The following is a 15,920-nucleotide window of genomic DNA, read 5'->3' as shown; positions in this document are numbered from 1 at the left end:
CTCTGAGGACAAATATGACATGGTAGCTTGATTCTAGAAACAGATGGGCTATTTCACTAGCCATTAGTCTCACTGCTAGTTCACAAACCTAAGACCACCCATTTATTGCATGACTGTGGGTGTGCATCCTTTTTTAGCAAAAGCACTCCTTCATGAGGAATGAGTCACATACATGAAGACCCTGACAGTATCCAACTAACTCATTAACAAAAGGTAAAGTGCAAGATGTAGATCCCTCTGCACTGCTAGACTGAGTCATCCTGATGCTGGATTTATCACAGCCTAGATAAAGTTTCTAGTAAGAGCACCAACTGTACAAAGTAAGGGTTTTCCATTGCCTTCAACTAAGTCAGCTGAAGCTCTCAGAAGTGACTGACTGAAAGGGTTACACATAGTGGCCTGCATTAGGGAAGGTGCCTAAGCAGACCAAGGGATGTCAGTGTCTCTGTAGACTTGACACCTGTGAAGGCACACTTGGAATGTTGCATTCAATTTTCTGGCTCCTTCCCGGTTCAAAAGGAAAGCAGAGGAACTGGAGGGAGTTCAGCAAAGAGCTCCCAAGACAGAAGTCCAGAGCACTTTGCCTACATGAAAAAGCTTCTTGAGTTGGGCTTGTTGAGTCTGGCAAAAAGAAAGAGACAACATAACAGCAGCCTACAACTCCACAAAGGAGAGTTACAAAAAGGATAGAACCAGCCACTTTGGCAGTAGGTGATACAGGGAAGGGCAACAGCCCCAAGCTGCAGACTGAGATGTTCAGATTGAACTTCAGGAAAATTTCTTTATCCAGAGAGTGGTGCAGAGAGATGGTGGGCTCTCCATCCTCAGTGTTTTCCAAAACATGAAGAGTCAGAGGCACAGGTAAATGACCGTACATGATAATAGTCCTGCTTCAAGAAGGATGTTGGATAAGAGACCTCCAGAGGTCAGTTCCAACCCACACTGGAATGGTCTGTGATTCCCAGAACTGACTGTATTTATTTCATCCCCTAAGTGTGATGACCTGGAGAGCAAGTTAACCCTGCTGAGAGAGTTCAGTGGGGTCTTTTTTATTTCCTATGTCCCAGCAAAGAGCAAGAGAGACTAAACACCAAATCCTCTGCACTGGCTGAGAACTGTTCAGATAAATCCACTCAGTCTAAGTGGGTGAACTGTGTTTCCTGAACAGAGGAAAATTAAAATTATCTTGAATTCTCCTCTGTCCCACCCAATCGGAAATTTGTCCTTAACCACAAATTATGGCAATCACTTGAACTTGGGCATGTGAGCATGCCTGACTAGAAGATCACCAAAGGAGGATTTTCTGAGCTCTCTCACACACTGGACTGTCCTTTACTGTCCCTAGGTGTAGTCCATCTCTGATGCTTCTGAGGAAGTCAGGAAAAAGCCCAGAATACATTCAGCTCTGTGCACCAAAGTAAAGCTCCCAACAGGTTGTTACATGTTGCCTGCTGAAGGATGGGGAGTCAATTATACTCAGGGCCTAGAGGTGAAGTAGAGATCTTATGATTATCTTGAGGTCAATGCTGATTGTCCATTTTTCTTCTGAGCCTATGAAGAAAGGGTCTAAGCACAGGTCACAGGGATCTGGAGCTTTGGAAACAGACAGGCCCAATAAGATCTTGTAGGATAACCTGTACAAGCTGCAGGTACAGAGCTCAGTCCACTGTCACATTGTCACTATGCTGCAGGAATAAATGGTAAGGATGTGTTGCCTCTTCCTGGCACTTCTATTGTAAATGTCTCATGAAGGAAAAAGAGATTCCAATTTACATATCCTGGGGTTGAATGGATAAGCAGTCATTATGAAAAATGAGTGTACGCACATATAAACACCCATGCATGTTGTTAAACCTTCTGACCAAGGAGAGATAAGCCTGATGCTGATTGTTTATGATCGTGCAGTAGAATTTCTATGGAATTGTTTTTCTTGGGTGAAAAACAGAAACAGGCACATTAACTCACTTCATTGTAATGCCCATTTTATTGTAATTATCTTTCAATTCTCTGAGCTTTCAGCATCTTGTTTTGGCATTATAAACACCTGGAAATCCTAGGCAACATAAATAAAAAATAACATCTTGTTACAATAATATCTATAGAAAATGAGACTGGTGCTTTCCAGTTCCCCTATATCCATACACAAACCAATAACATATAAAGGCTATTTATTCAAAGTGCTAAGTCTTTTCATGTTCTTTATTAGAGCACAGCCCCATGCGATAGGCTTCGTAAATATGTAAGAAAAAGATTGTTTCAAAAATTTATGATCAGAGAAATTGTATTATTCTAATTTTTAGGTAAGTAGCTGAGATGCAGCTCCTTTAACAAGTTTCCCTGACATCAGATGAAGAGCCTGGGGCAGTGGGAGGAAGGTAACCTAGAGCTCCTAAGCTCATCAGTCCTTCTGAGAACATCCTCTCCTTTAAGAGATGCATCCCAAGAATTTTATATTGTCAAGGGATTCAGGAGGAAAAATTGTTCCCTCACTGGCCTTTGTTGGCAACTCCAGTAAAAATCAGTGGAAGGAAATCCTCCCAAACACTATTTAAGCTAAGGATTTGGATGAGTGGCATGTGGCCTATCCATTATCATACCTAACACTTGGAAAAACAGACTGTGGGTGCATCCCTGTAGCTGCTGGTATCACCACTCAGAGGAGCAGAAGGGGTAACATTGCAGAATGAGATTGTAATCAGATACACAACTCTGAGATGGGCTGAAAAAGGTCTGGAGGATCAAGTAACCTGTGTTCTAGGGTCATAGAAGGTTAGGTAAAAGGTAGCAGGTTCTATAGAAGAATGCTGACAGAAAGTTAGCTTTCAGTACTTTAACAAGGCATTTTAGGGACTAGCTCTTAGACCTTTTTAGTCTATGACAGGTATCATCCTGGAACCATCTGAAAAAATGTGAAGAAAACAGTTTATAATACCTCTCCTTCCCTGAGAGCAGGAAAAAACAGCTGTGCCTCAGGATAAGGGGAAACCAGAGTGACTTCTGTGTGTTAGGTGTGGGTGAGAGCACAGCCTGTGACTTTTGTGCTGTGCCTTTAGAATCACAGAAATTGGTGGAAATGGCTGTGGTAGAAAATGCAAGGGAACTGAGTCTCCCCACCTTTTTGCACACTGCTCCAACACTGCACTGCCCTCGTGGGGCACATTTCCACTAAGTCCAGTCTGAACATCTCAGCCACAGCTTGTGACCCCTGCTCTGAGCTGCCACTATAAAGAAGGGCCCAGGTGGTCTTCACAACTCCACCTTGAGCAGCAGGGCCCAACACCAGATGCATGATTTCAGGGGTTGAGTCCAAAGAGACAGAGTGTTTCCTTGCTCTGCTGGCCACACTTCTCCTAATGTAGCTCAGTATGTGGTTTCTTTACTTCCTAGTCAGAGTATTTTGCTGGTACATATGCTCTAGGGTTTTTTGGTGGTTTTTTTTTTTTTTCCTCACTTTGTCACAAAATAAGGTTTTTTTCTTCAGGGGGATCACAGGAAGGACATGGGTGAATGTTGGCACTTGAGTGATGCTGCCTGCATCCTCATCATGAATGGATGGATCCCAGATGACAAGTGTATTCTCAACTGAGTAAACTGACAGAGCTTTAAGGCACTTCTTGTCTCATGACAGAGGGTTTTCTGTGGGAGATGTGGGATGCTTTCTGAGACAGAGAAAGGACTGTTGTCTCTGTGCACCTGGAACTGGAAGAAGCATAATCTTCCCAGAGTGAATACCTGAGTGAAAAAGGGTTTATTTCTTGTGGCCATGGGGAGCCCTTGCTTTATTGATTTGAGAAGCTCTGCAGTCACAGTGGGCAGAACTAGGTGTAAATAATTAAAGGCATTGCCAGAAATGGCTATGGGACTTGGCCTGCTATATGAATATTTCATTGTCTCTCTTTTCCTGCATTTTATCTTGAAATAAGAGATATGATCCTGAGAAACAGCCCTTTGTGGGATGAAAAATACAAAAGCACAAATTCCTTTGGAATCCATATGTAATGGATATGGATTTTTGCCAAGGGATAAGATTTCAGCTTTTTGCCAAGGCAAAGCTGAAAAGGAGAAAAACATGTCCCCAGAATTTTAGGGAAACTTGAGGAGTCACAGCTGCAGTCCATCTCACCTGGACACTTAGTGTCACTTGCATTCTACTCATTGCTCTTTACAGAAGAATATTTTCTGAGTCTTGAAAACCAAGGGATAAACCATGAGGTGGAGGCAGCCACGTGAAGGAAGGATGTTATCTCAGTTTGCATCCCTGGTAGTTGGAGCAACTTCCAGCAACAGCTGGAGGTGCAAAGTGACTCTCTGTAAGAAGCGAGGGTGGTACTTGAAGCGAACCAGTGGGAAATAAAAAATGATGCCACTGAAAATGAACAGGACGATGTAGAGGATCTCTATTTGGGGTTGATCAATGATGGGAGCTAACACCAGGTACACAGCTGCCATCAGCACAATTATGGGGATGATAATTGGGACCTGTGAAAGCAAAACATCAGCATAAAGACTCATGTAATTCTGGGCTTCTGTGTGTCTGGATAACCCTGGAACTTCTGCAGAAGGCTTTGTAGATGAAACCTTTTTGCAACCTGAAGTATTACCTAGAAATACCAATTAATCCAGACATCCTGTTTCCCAGCCTACCCCCGCCCAAGGCTGAACATCCCTGCAAGGGCTACACCACCATATCACACCCTAACCCCTGGTCTTTCCTGCCCTCCTAGACCTGAAGATGCAAACTACCAGGTTTAGTGCCAGGCCTGTTCTTGGTCTCCCTTCTACCATGCATCTCAAAGCCAAGCTGTAGACAAAACACAGAGCAATTGTATTCAAATCAACTGTACCTTAGCACCCTTGCACATAAAGTTTTATCTGTGTGTTTACAGACAGGTGGACAGGCAATCTCAGAGGCAGTTTCTGTAAGCCTGGTCAGAAAGCATTTAAACTTCAATTTGAAGCCACCCTTCCTCAAAGGAGGGTGGCTTGTGCATTCATTAATAATCCTCAGTCACTGAGGAAGCACTGAAGATCAGCTCACTCATGGCATCAGGGGAAGAACACGTGACTCTTGATTTCCCTCCTTTCATCTGTTTAGTGGGGAACAAACCTGTCCCTATGTCATCTCAAAGAACTTGGGGCACTCCACCTAAGTTATTTTTCCCTCTGCAAGGTTCTAACACCTGGGCTACCCTCCCAGGAGTTTGCCCAAAGTCTGTGAGCAAAAACAGGTGATTACAATGTTGGTCAGAATCATCCTTCATTTACCATTTAAATCTTTTAGAAAGAAAGAGGATATGGTAGATATATTTTCAGAGTGAGGAGGCAGGGCATTATTAGCTTATCAAGAAAGAGAATTCAATCTTGACTTATGCCTCTATGTTCACACTGTCTCACCCCTTGTTGGCTTTGCTGACACAAAACTTGAAATTAAAAAAAGGACAACCACATTGAATCTGTAAGCCACCAGTGCTCAGTCTTTTCTCTAAATGTTCTCTTAGTCACTTGAATATAGGAAAATATTTGAGGGTTTTATGTTATTACTTTACCTTGTAAGATCTTGGCAGTTCTGGTTTCTTGATTTTTAAATACAGGAGGCCAGAAATAGTCATTCCATAGAAAAGCCATGCCATAAAACTTGAAGAAAAAAATTAGACAGCATTACACTTGGGGTAAGATCATCCAGGAATGTCACTCCTGCCTTGCAGATCCCAGATGTTCATATCTCCAATTAAAAAGGTGAATATTGATATAAATTTAGTAGTTCCTCCGTTCATTTCCTTTCTAGCACAAATGATAAGAACTTTAGAATCACCTGAACATGACTGATTCAATGGGGATGAATCACATTCAGTTAAATCTCTAGTGACAGAAGCATTTATGCATTGCAAAGGTGCTGGTTCCCAATCTCTTTCTTTTCCTTCTTCCCTCCTCCTCTCCCCAGTATTGGTTAGAAAGCAATAGCCCAGGCTCAAAAGGATAATGCAAGAAAGTACTTGTAAACAGTGTAAAACCCAGGAGCACAGGGGATGCAAACAGAAACCCTACACACACATACCTGAAGAAGTTGACGATGCTGGTAAAGCTCCCTGATATTATCATTATTAAAGACATGGCAGATGTGAACAGTAGAGCAGGGGAGGGTGTGAGGCGCCGCACATGCGCCATGGACAGGATGTCTGGCTGAAAAACAAAGCAAAGCATCATCATTTCATGGACTCAGAGCTCCTTATTCATCCCCCTCAGCTGCTGGTGGGAGCTTTGCCTGCAGCCAGAGCCATTCAGAATCAGCAAATAAGCACTATATACAACCAGACCAACTCCAAGGAGTGTAAATACAGGAAACTCCTTCAAGGGCATTTTTATTGTGTCTCACTGGTTTCCTATCAAACATGATCAGTTTGAGCAGGTAAAATGAGGTTTTCAAACTACTGATGTGACAGAATGAGTCAAATTAGAGCTTTCCTGACCACCATCAGGACCTTTTGCCATGGGCCCAGTCTTCTGCCCTCTGTCATGTCTCTCTGGGACTTGACTTCTCTTGGGATGACTGGAAAATAAGACAAGGACTAGTCCTGAAACATTTATGTGAATACAAATTACACCAGGGTTTGTTTCAGGATTAGTAGCCTCTTTATTGTTTGTTTCATTGGGAAAGTTTAATGAGAAAGACTGCTTTTAAATCTTTATTTTATTTTATTCTTAATTCCCAACCAAAATATCATGCAAGAACCTTTGCTAGAGGTGAGTGTTTGAGAAATGGCATAAGCATTCAGCTCATAGTCTGGTATGGTCAGATTCAGACCATCTGTGCACTTCTCAGGACAGAGCTTGCCATGATAGAGCAGGCATTATCCTCAGAGAGAGAGGTTGAGGAACAGTAACCACAGAAATCAGGAACCACCAAAACCAGCAACCACCAGTCCAGTCATCTCCACCAACCTGGTCATTCATATGCATAAAAGATTCCCTGCTATGAACCAGGAGCAGAGCTGGTGTGGAATCACAGATTCATAGAATGATTTGGGTTGGAAGGGATCTTAAAGATCATCTAATTCCAACATCCTGCTGTAGGCTGGGACCCCTTTCACTAGACCAGGCTGCTCACAGCCCCATCAAGCCTGGCCTCAAACTTCCAGGGATTGGGCATCCACAACCTCTTTCAGTTCAACCTATTTCAGTGCCTTCACACTTGAGGACAGAAATGCCAGATGCTGTGGGTGGGAAGGACCAAAAAAAGCAGAGAGATTCAGGAGGAACACAAGAGGCCTGCTCAAAACAGAGGACAAATGCAGCTCAACCTTTTTTCTCCTCCTTGTGGAGCAGTGTGGTTAAGTGTGTGTGGAGGTGTACCTGTGAGTGAGGGGGGTCTGTATCAGCAGCTGGGATGTGGCAGCAGTCTTGGGGGCTTGTTTGCCCAGATACCAACTTGGGGAGACTGGGACCAGGGGCTGAGTATCTGAGCCCAGCTGCTGGAGGGGCCCACACTGTATATATATTTTATATTAATTTCTCACTAATAGACCCCTGATCAGCCAGAGAGGGAATGAAAGGCCTTGGTGTTGTTAATGCTGGTGTTTGTGTGAGCCCCAGCTATGTCTGTACGTGCAGCTCTATGTTCCCTTCTGGCTCTGTATGCATATATACAGCTATACATGTATGTATGTATGTGTGTCTGTAAATATGTTTGATACCTGTGTTTGTGTGTGTGTGGCTACTGGGAATGCATGCTGGACTTATTGGTTGGACCAGGGAGAAGGGAGCTGCAGCAGCCTGACCTCCACTGGGTTACCAGATTTGGCCCACCTAACAAAACCAGTGATAACCCAAGCTAGGAGAGATGTAAGGCTTGGTGTCACCTTGTAATTGCTATGAAGCTTGAAGAGCAAAGATGTCCTATGCTGCATCTAAGCTGGACTACCCATATGGAGGCTGGATCACCCCTGAGATGAACCTGTGTAGTCAGTACAACAGCTGCAAAGGCAGCTGGCTGGTGCTGGGCTACCCTCCCAGTGTGAGCAAAGGTGCCTTACAACACACAAGCATGGCCAGAACAATGGTTCTCCTTCCCTGGCAGGTATATTGACTAGGTCACCCCACAGCCTGTGCCTGCTGCTCCAATGCAGCAATATTTGAGTGGTTCATTTCAAAGATATTCTTAAAATTCAGGCTAGATGTGAATATGTTATCTTTTTGAAAGCACCTGACTGAAAAAGAAAGCCCAGAGACAACATGCACTGTGGTATTTTCAGGGTCTCCAGAACGAAGGAGCAATTGAGAATCTGACTCCCTGCTCTTAGAAGGCAAATTTATTATTATATTATATTATATTATATTATATTATATTATATTATATTATATTATATTATATTATATTATATTATACTATATTATACTATACTATGCTATACTAAAACTATACTAAAGAATAGAGAAAGGATACTTACAGAAGGCTTAAAAAATTACTAATGAAAAATTTGTGACCTCTTCCAGAGTCCCGACACAGCCGGATGGTGATTGGTCATTAAGTAAAAACAATTCACATGAAACCAATCAAACAACCACCTCTTGGATAAACAATCTCCAGACCACATTCCAAAGCAGCAAAACACAGGAGAAGCAATCAGATAATTATTATTTTCATTTTTCTCTGAGGCTTCTCCGCTTCCCAGGAGAAGAATCCTGGGCAAAGGGATTTTTCAGAAAATATGACAGTGACAATACGCCTTACATTTGAAAGAGATGGGGATTAATGAGCAAGGAACAAACCCCTTGAAGAGCTATCACTCTGCCAGTTGAACATACACAGTGTTTTCCTCTCTGCTTTAGTGTCACAGGAAGGTGAAGTTGCTCAAAGCAAGCCAGACCCCTTTCTTTGTGCTCACCATGTGGCCCTCCCTGGCAGCAATGTAGCACACACGGCCTCCGCTGAAGAACGTCCCATTCGAGGAACCAAACGTAGACAGGGCCACCGACAAGGAGATGAGCCACGCCCAGCTGCCCAGGACTTTGTCCCTGAGGTGGGAAACAGTTCACAGCATAAGATGCAGTTCATAGATGTATTGAATACTCACTGTAGAACCAGACAGGTTACATCCCTCCAGTATTTCTGTATTGTACATAATCTTTTTCTGTGGTCTTTATAGTGATTTAAAGTCTTCTTGCAATTCCCATAATATTTAGTGACTAGGAAATTTGCCTTGTCTGACAGCCTTTCTTCCTGCTATATATATTCTGTCCACACTGCAATGGTGTACAAAGAGGTCACAACAGGCAAAACCACATTTTTTGTGTACTGAAGCTGTGGCAAAACACCTGAAGATATCACAACCAATAACATTAGCTCAGAAATTACAGAAAAACTGTTCCCATCACACTGGAAGAAATATTCTGCATTACAACCTCTTCCTGAATATGCATAGGATTTTAACCCTTTAATCCCACATGCACCTATTACTGCTCTTCTGTGAATCTGACTTAAGCCAAAAAAAATGGTTTGAATTCCAGATGTTTAGTTCTATAACATATACAGACATTTCTGTTTCACTTACTACTTAACAGAAGAAGTAGCAGAGTTACAGAGTTCAAGGTAAATATTAGGAAGGAATGATAATTTTCTCACCTAAAAGTGAAGATTGTCTTCTGGAATGAAGCAGCATTAAGAGTATTAATTGAGTAATAAATGCTGGTGTTTGGGGTAATTGTCACATACACAAACACTGTTTATCTAATTGGCAAAAATCCAAAACTCAAATGTTTTTTTAGATCACTTTATTTACAAGCAAACTGAAACCTGTGGTTGCTGTTAAATCGCTGTCATCAAAGAAATGCTGGGAAGAGTTTCCTGAGCTCTTTTTGTGGCTGCACCTCTTACCACTGAACAATGTTTCTTTCTGGGAGTTTTCCTCTTATATAGGGAATAAATGCATTTAAATGTGACAAGTCCTCCTCTGGGTTCTTTATACTCCTCCCATTCTTTCTTAATGGCCTGAATAGCTGCATGTCTTGCTTGAGAGGCACAAACTTTACCTCCTCCTCAGACTGGCTCCCTACCTGTTCCCCAGCCTTTGAGTGCCCAGATTTCCTGTCACTAGTTCAATATTTCTTCCTGAATTGCACTCTTGGGTGAAAAGGTTAATCAGACAGGAAAAGGAGATGTGTTACAAAGGAGGAAGCTCACAAATAACTTGTTAATTAGGAATGATGGGAAAGGAAGTGTAGGGAAAGTTCGTGACACTGCAGCTTAGTGAGGCTTTGTGACATGCTCAAACAAAGCACTAGACCTTTAAAAGCTCCTACTCATAATGACATGAAAGGCTATTAGAGAACACATCCAGCAAGAGCTCAGTCAGATCTTCAAATGGGAGATCTTGTGAAGTGCACACAGAAGCAAAGCTGCTGGTGACTTTTTAGGAAGAGCAGCACATAAGCTGTGGATACACCATGTCATCATTTCTGCCAGACATCTCATTTAGGGCTATCAGGGATTCTGTGTCTTTGGAAATATCTAGACTAAGGCTGGATGTCTGGTGGAAGATCATTGATGGTGTCTATACCTCTCATGACGATCCCTTCCTTCTCTTCCTAAATTCCTCGTCTTGTACAGAAACTGTTTAATGTTACCAAATACTTCAGGTTGAGGAAAGGTAGAAATTGTTTCTGTGCGGGTCTGGAAAAACACAAGCCAATTGCAGTTACCAAAGGCTACCCAACCTGTGTATAACAGCTCTCAAAGGTGTTGAGATCAGTACCATTTTCCATTTCCCCACAGATGGAGAAACTGAGACAAAAGACTCTGGTCTGCTCTAAATTCCAGGTGCCAAGTAGACAGGATTCAGCTGGTTGACTCCTGTCTCACTCCCAACCCACTGCCTCTCCATTAGCAGGGCAGCACATTGCCCTCCCAATTTCCCTGGAAATATCTAAAATGTGCAAAATTTCTCAGTTCCAAGTCTGGATATCTACCCTCACTGCATTCCCAGTGCCTGTGGGGAGATGCTCCTGGTGTGACCTTCACCTCTCCCTCATGGACACTTTTCACGGGGTAAAACATGAGTTGGGGGAGTTACAGATTCCCAGTGTAAACAAAGGGAATGGGGAGTAAGGAATCTGCCATCTTGGCAGCCTAGATGACCTTGGAGACCATGGTCAGATGGAGTTGGTCAGCCTTGGCCTCATAGAACCATAGAATGATAGAACAATTTGGAATGGACCTTGAAGATCATCCTTTTCCAAGCCCCTGCCACGAGCAGGGACACCTTCCACAAGACCAGGTTGCCAAAGCCCCCTCCAACCTGACCTTGAATGTTTCCAGGGATGGAGCATCCACAGCTTCTCTAGGCAACCTGTGCCAGTGCCTCACCAGCCTCACAGTAAATAATTTCTTCCTTATGTCTAATCTAAACCTACTCTCTTTCAATTTGAAGCCATTCCTGCTTGTCCTACTTCTACATGCCCTTGTAAAAACTTCCTTTCCAGCTCCCTTGCAGCCCCTTTAGGCACTGGAAAATGCTGTAAGGTCTCCCTGGAGCTTTCTCCCTCCAGGCTGAACAGTCCCATCTCTCTCAGACAGGATTCAGCCCTCTGAGCATCTTTGTCACCCTCTTCTTCTCTGTAACATGGCCTGACCAATGCAGTGCTGCCATTCTGTCTGGGAATAACATTTAAATCTCCTGAAACTCAGGAGAGAACCAGTGTTTCTCAGAGCTGCATTGCCCATGTTGCCCCACGCAGTGCTCACCCCCAGGTGACAGCCACAGCTCCTGAAGACAGCAGCTCAGAGGGAGTCATGGCTGCCAGGTAGCTCACGTTTACCAGCAAATACAGGCATGTAACCAAAGGAATGGCAATCATCAGAGCTCTGGGAAGGGTCACCTGGAAAAGGGATGACAGCAGTGTTAGGTGCAGCACTGTACTTTTTCTGTTTGATTTGGTTTTGCCACCACCCACGTCTCTCATTGAAATTCCTCCACTTCCTAAACCTTTCCTCAGAACAAGACATAGATCCAGATTCACATGGCAGCTTTCACACCAGCCTTGTACGGTTCCAAAGTTAGACTAAAAAACCCCACAACCAACCAAACAAAATAATTCAAACAAAAAGAACCCACTGAATCTTATTAAAAAGATTTTGATTTGTAGCTGCCTAAGATGCCTTTTGCATATTTCTTGATTATTTTAATATTGATTTATTTGTTATTAGTATGTTATGTCTCCTGGTGTGCTGCATCTTCCCATAAACACCTCACTGCCATGGACAAAGTTCATTTAACTACTCTACAGTTTAAATCAAAAGAGGGGTTTGATCTCAAAATCTCAAAGGGGACTTGCACTAGGAAGGAAATATTTATTTTTTCTTAATGGCAGAATTGTGTCTTAGAACACCACAGGATCATTTTAAGACTCAATAAAATCAACAGTGTCTTATGCAACTGAAAATACTGGGAAATGGCAACTGTATGCATCTAAGAACTTGAAATATCAATTTTTGCATTCCCCATTCTCAACACAGGACAAGATACAGCAATTTCTAATGGTGGTGTCTCCACTCTGGAAGGGCCTGAATATCAGTGCTCATGATCCTGTGGGAGAGAGTGGCCCTGGGATCTTTGCTGCCATTTAGGTTAATATTTAACTGTGTATTTGCATTTGATCTGTAGGATCTTGTGTGCTGCACTGGTACAAAGCATACTCTATAAACTGCACTCACGCAACTCTTGCAAAATAAGAGTTGTTCACTGCTGCAGTGTTTGATCTGTGAAAATGGATAATATGGCACAGAGAAGGTGATGTGAGATGCAGCTGAGCTACTTCAGTGCCTACAGCATGGACTGCACAATGCTAAAATATAGATGTTTAAAGACAGGGATCATTCACAGAGTTAGATTCCCTTTCCAATGAGGCTTGGCTTGCTCTGAAGTTGCCCTTTGATGCAACAGGGAGAGATAAAGTACTTTGTTTTCTAAAGCATAGATTATGGATCAAGTCTTTAAGAAAATACATGTTGTTAAGAATCCTTTATGGATTATAGCAGTGAGTGCTTTTCTGAATAAATCTAGGTGTCTACAGTGAGATCCTCTAAACACTAAGAAAAAACTTCATCCCTAAAGCATCCAAGTTCTGTCTAATAATTTCTTTCCAGTCAATGGGTTATTTTAGGACTTTTATAGGACCACAAGATGGTTTGGATTGGAAGGGACCTTAAAGATTATCTAGTTCAAACCTCCATGCAATGAGCAGGGGTTCCTTCCACTACACCAAGTTGCTCAAAGCCCTACACAAGCTGGCTTTGAACACTTCTGGGGATGGGGCATCTGCAATGTCTCTTCTGTCAGTGTCTCACCACCCTCACTGTAAATCCCATGATTACCACTCTTAACACAATCATAGATAGAATCAAACATATTAACAGCAGGATTAAGTAAGTAAAACCCAGCTCACTCACTCACTCACTCACTCACTCACTCACTCACTCACTCACTCACTCACTCACTCACCTCAGGCTTCTTCAGTTCCTCAGTTACATAATTTAGGTTGTTCCATCCATCATAGGACCAGAGCCCCTGGTAAAATGCCACTCCAACTGTCCCAATACCTGCAGTGGTGCCTTGAAAACCATTCTGAAAACTCTGAGTTTGTCCCTTGGCAAGCAGCACCAACCCACCCACCACGATCACCAACAAAGCCAAGAGTTTGGCAGCTGTAAAAATGTTCATAACAGATGTTGCCAGCCTCACGTTGAGGCAGTTGATGATAGTTAAAATCAGGATGCAGGCGGCAGCTGTACATTTGATGGCAACCTGCGGAGATGAGCATCCTGGGTAGAACGGCGCAATGGCGTACTCAGCAAAGCTCAGACAGACAGCTGCCAAACCAGCTGGTCTCACCAGGATGACAGAAGTGTAGGCGAAAAGGAAAGCAGGAAAGGAACCAAAAATCCTCAAAATGTAAATATATTCTCCTCCAGATTCTTTAATTATTGTTCCAAGCTCAGCGTACGACAAGGCTCCAAACGTGGCCAGGAGACCACATGCTGCCCAGATCAGCAGGCTGCTGGCAGGGTTCCCCATGTGGTGTAGTACCCACTCAGGGGACATAAAGATCCCTGAGCCTATCATGGTACCTGCAATTAATGACACGCCGCTAATCAGGCCAACCTCTTGTTTCAGTCTTAGCTTCTCCTTCCCTTCAGTCAGATCTGTGGATGAATGGAGTGGATCTGTTGCCTTCCTTTCCCTCATTGTGGAAATGTGAGGAGACGGGAGACGTTGTTGTAAGGAGAGAATCTGAAAAAGGATTAAGGCATTTGAATAAGGACTACCTCTGACTTTGAGGTTTAGTTAATAATTACAGAAGTCACACTGAACGTTGTTAAGAAGCACAAACCTATCTTCTGCATTTCACATTCTTTCATTACCTGTCTTATCTTGGTCATTTATTATGCCAAGTTTGATTATCCCTGAATTTCATTGCAAGCAATTGTAATGGATAGTATCCAGCATGACCTCAAAATCACTCAGCACATTACTGGACTGTGATCCTGGTTATCTCTCCTTTAAATCATGCCTCAAACAGCAAAACAGCATGTGAAATAAGGATCAAGTAAGCAAAGTCCCCATGCAAATCTGCACTTTATTCTTTGCTGAAAAGTCAATGTTCAAGCACTTGCTTCAGTGCTCAATCATATCTTCATTTTTCATCGTAACATGATCAAACAAGTCTGCTGGCCAACATGCTAAGGCTTTGCTCAACAAGGAACATTTTCAGTGTCTTGATCAAAGAAACAGAAAGGTTTTGCTAAAAAACAGTCCAGAGACATTTTTTCTGCACAGCAGTAGGGGGCGATATGGGCTTTTTCCAATTTTAGGAAGTGGAGATGGAGAAGTGTGAAAAGGCTACAATTACATTTTTCCAGGGCCTTTTTACCATTGTACATAAGGTGTGCGCGCTCCTACCAGACCACAATCTTCAGAGCACTTTGTCACAGCTCATTGTACACACATTTCAATGCACACATGACAGAAACGTGGTACAAGCTTTTGAAGATACCCCTGACCCTTACTTAGATACCTAACACATGAAATTCCAGACCTTGAGGCAGGTTCTACCATAAATATGACTATTACAGTGCATAAGGGTGTATTTTGTGATTTGAGATGTAGATGAAGTATTGAGCAGAAGGGAACTTCCACATGGATTCCTTTGAACATGAACTAAACTTTACTGCAGAGTTACTGTCCTTGGAGGTCTCTTGCAAACTTCTGTTGTGATAAGTAACAGAAGTGAGACCTTTCTCTGCCCTTCATGGCAACCACAGACCTTGAATCTTTATCTGTTCTTCTCAAATATTTGATCTAAAAAAAGCATGACTATAAACAGAGCAGTATTTCTATTATTTCTCTAAAAATTCCTTCTAAATCATTTAGACTTCTCTTTCTTTACCTTTTTGCAAAAAAAAAAAAAATCTAACTAGCTTTGCAGTTCTCTGCAAGAAGAGTCCAGGATAACTCTTGAACCCTTAACAAAACTACTCATGGGTCCACAAGAAAAACACACATACAATTCATACAAGTTTCTCATGCTAAGGCAAATAAAGGCGCTCAAATTTTATCATCAGGTTCAAGTACTTTAAGTTCTCTAAAGAAGAAAAAAGCTCTCAAATCTCATTAAAAAGTAGAGGGGTCTAGAGTATAAATGTTATTATTAGATTAAGGAAATAATGAAAAGTTTGTTGGGTTTCATAAAGGATTTCAGAAGCTATTCCTACTATCACCTCTAGTATTCACTAGGAAATGGATGCCACCTGGTTTTCTCCTAATTTCAAAGCCCCTTATGGAAATTCACAGCTGATCAATGGGTAGTTGTAACAAAAGTGAAAGCTTATACTTTATCTGTCAAGTAGGTTTTTTAAGCTTTCCCAGCAA

At 42.4% G+C, this 15,920-nt stretch overlaps 1 protein-coding gene across 1 annotated transcript; it reads right to left on the bottom strand.

The window, feature by feature from the left end:
• Positions 1-4,245: 4,245 nt before the first annotated feature.
• On the bottom strand, positions 4,246-15,260 carry LOC129118806 (b(0,+)-type amino acid transporter 1-like). Its single transcript, XM_054630387.2, has 7 exons — positions 15,231-15,260; positions 13,494-14,243; positions 11,738-11,871; positions 8,883-9,012; positions 6,056-6,180; positions 5,547-5,634; positions 4,246-4,479 (listed from the first exon to the last, which is right to left on the bottom strand). The coding sequence occupies exons 2-7, from the start codon at positions 14,235-14,237 to the stop codon at positions 4,246-4,248; spliced, it is 1,455 nt and encodes a 484-aa protein (XP_054486362.2). The 5' UTR covers positions 14,238-14,243; positions 15,231-15,260.
• Positions 15,261-15,920: the final 660 nt, after the last annotated feature.

The sequence above is a fragment of the Agelaius phoeniceus genome, chromosome 3, assembly GCF_051311805.1.
Source record: "Agelaius phoeniceus isolate bAgePho1 chromosome 3, bAgePho1.hap1, whole genome shotgun sequence".
NCBI classification, from domain to species: domain Eukaryota; kingdom Metazoa; phylum Chordata; class Aves; order Passeriformes; family Icteridae; genus Agelaius; species Agelaius phoeniceus.
The sequence above is the reverse complement of the archived record's forward strand: the minus strand, read 5'-3'. Positions and strand labels throughout refer to the sequence as shown.

Coding starts and splice junctions, on each gene's coding strand:
- LOC129118806 (XM_054630387.2), bottom strand. CDS start 14,237: ATGAGGGAAAGGAAGGCAACAGATCCACTCCATTCATCCACAGATCTG. Junction 11,872..13,493: donor AGGAACTGAAGAAGCCTGAG/GTGAGTGAGTGA, acceptor TCCCTTTTCCAG/GTGACCCTTCCCAGAGCTCT. Junction 6,181..8,882: donor CTGCCAGGGAGGGCCACATG/GTGAGCACAAAG, acceptor TTTGTTTTTCAG/CCAGACATCCTGTCCATGGC.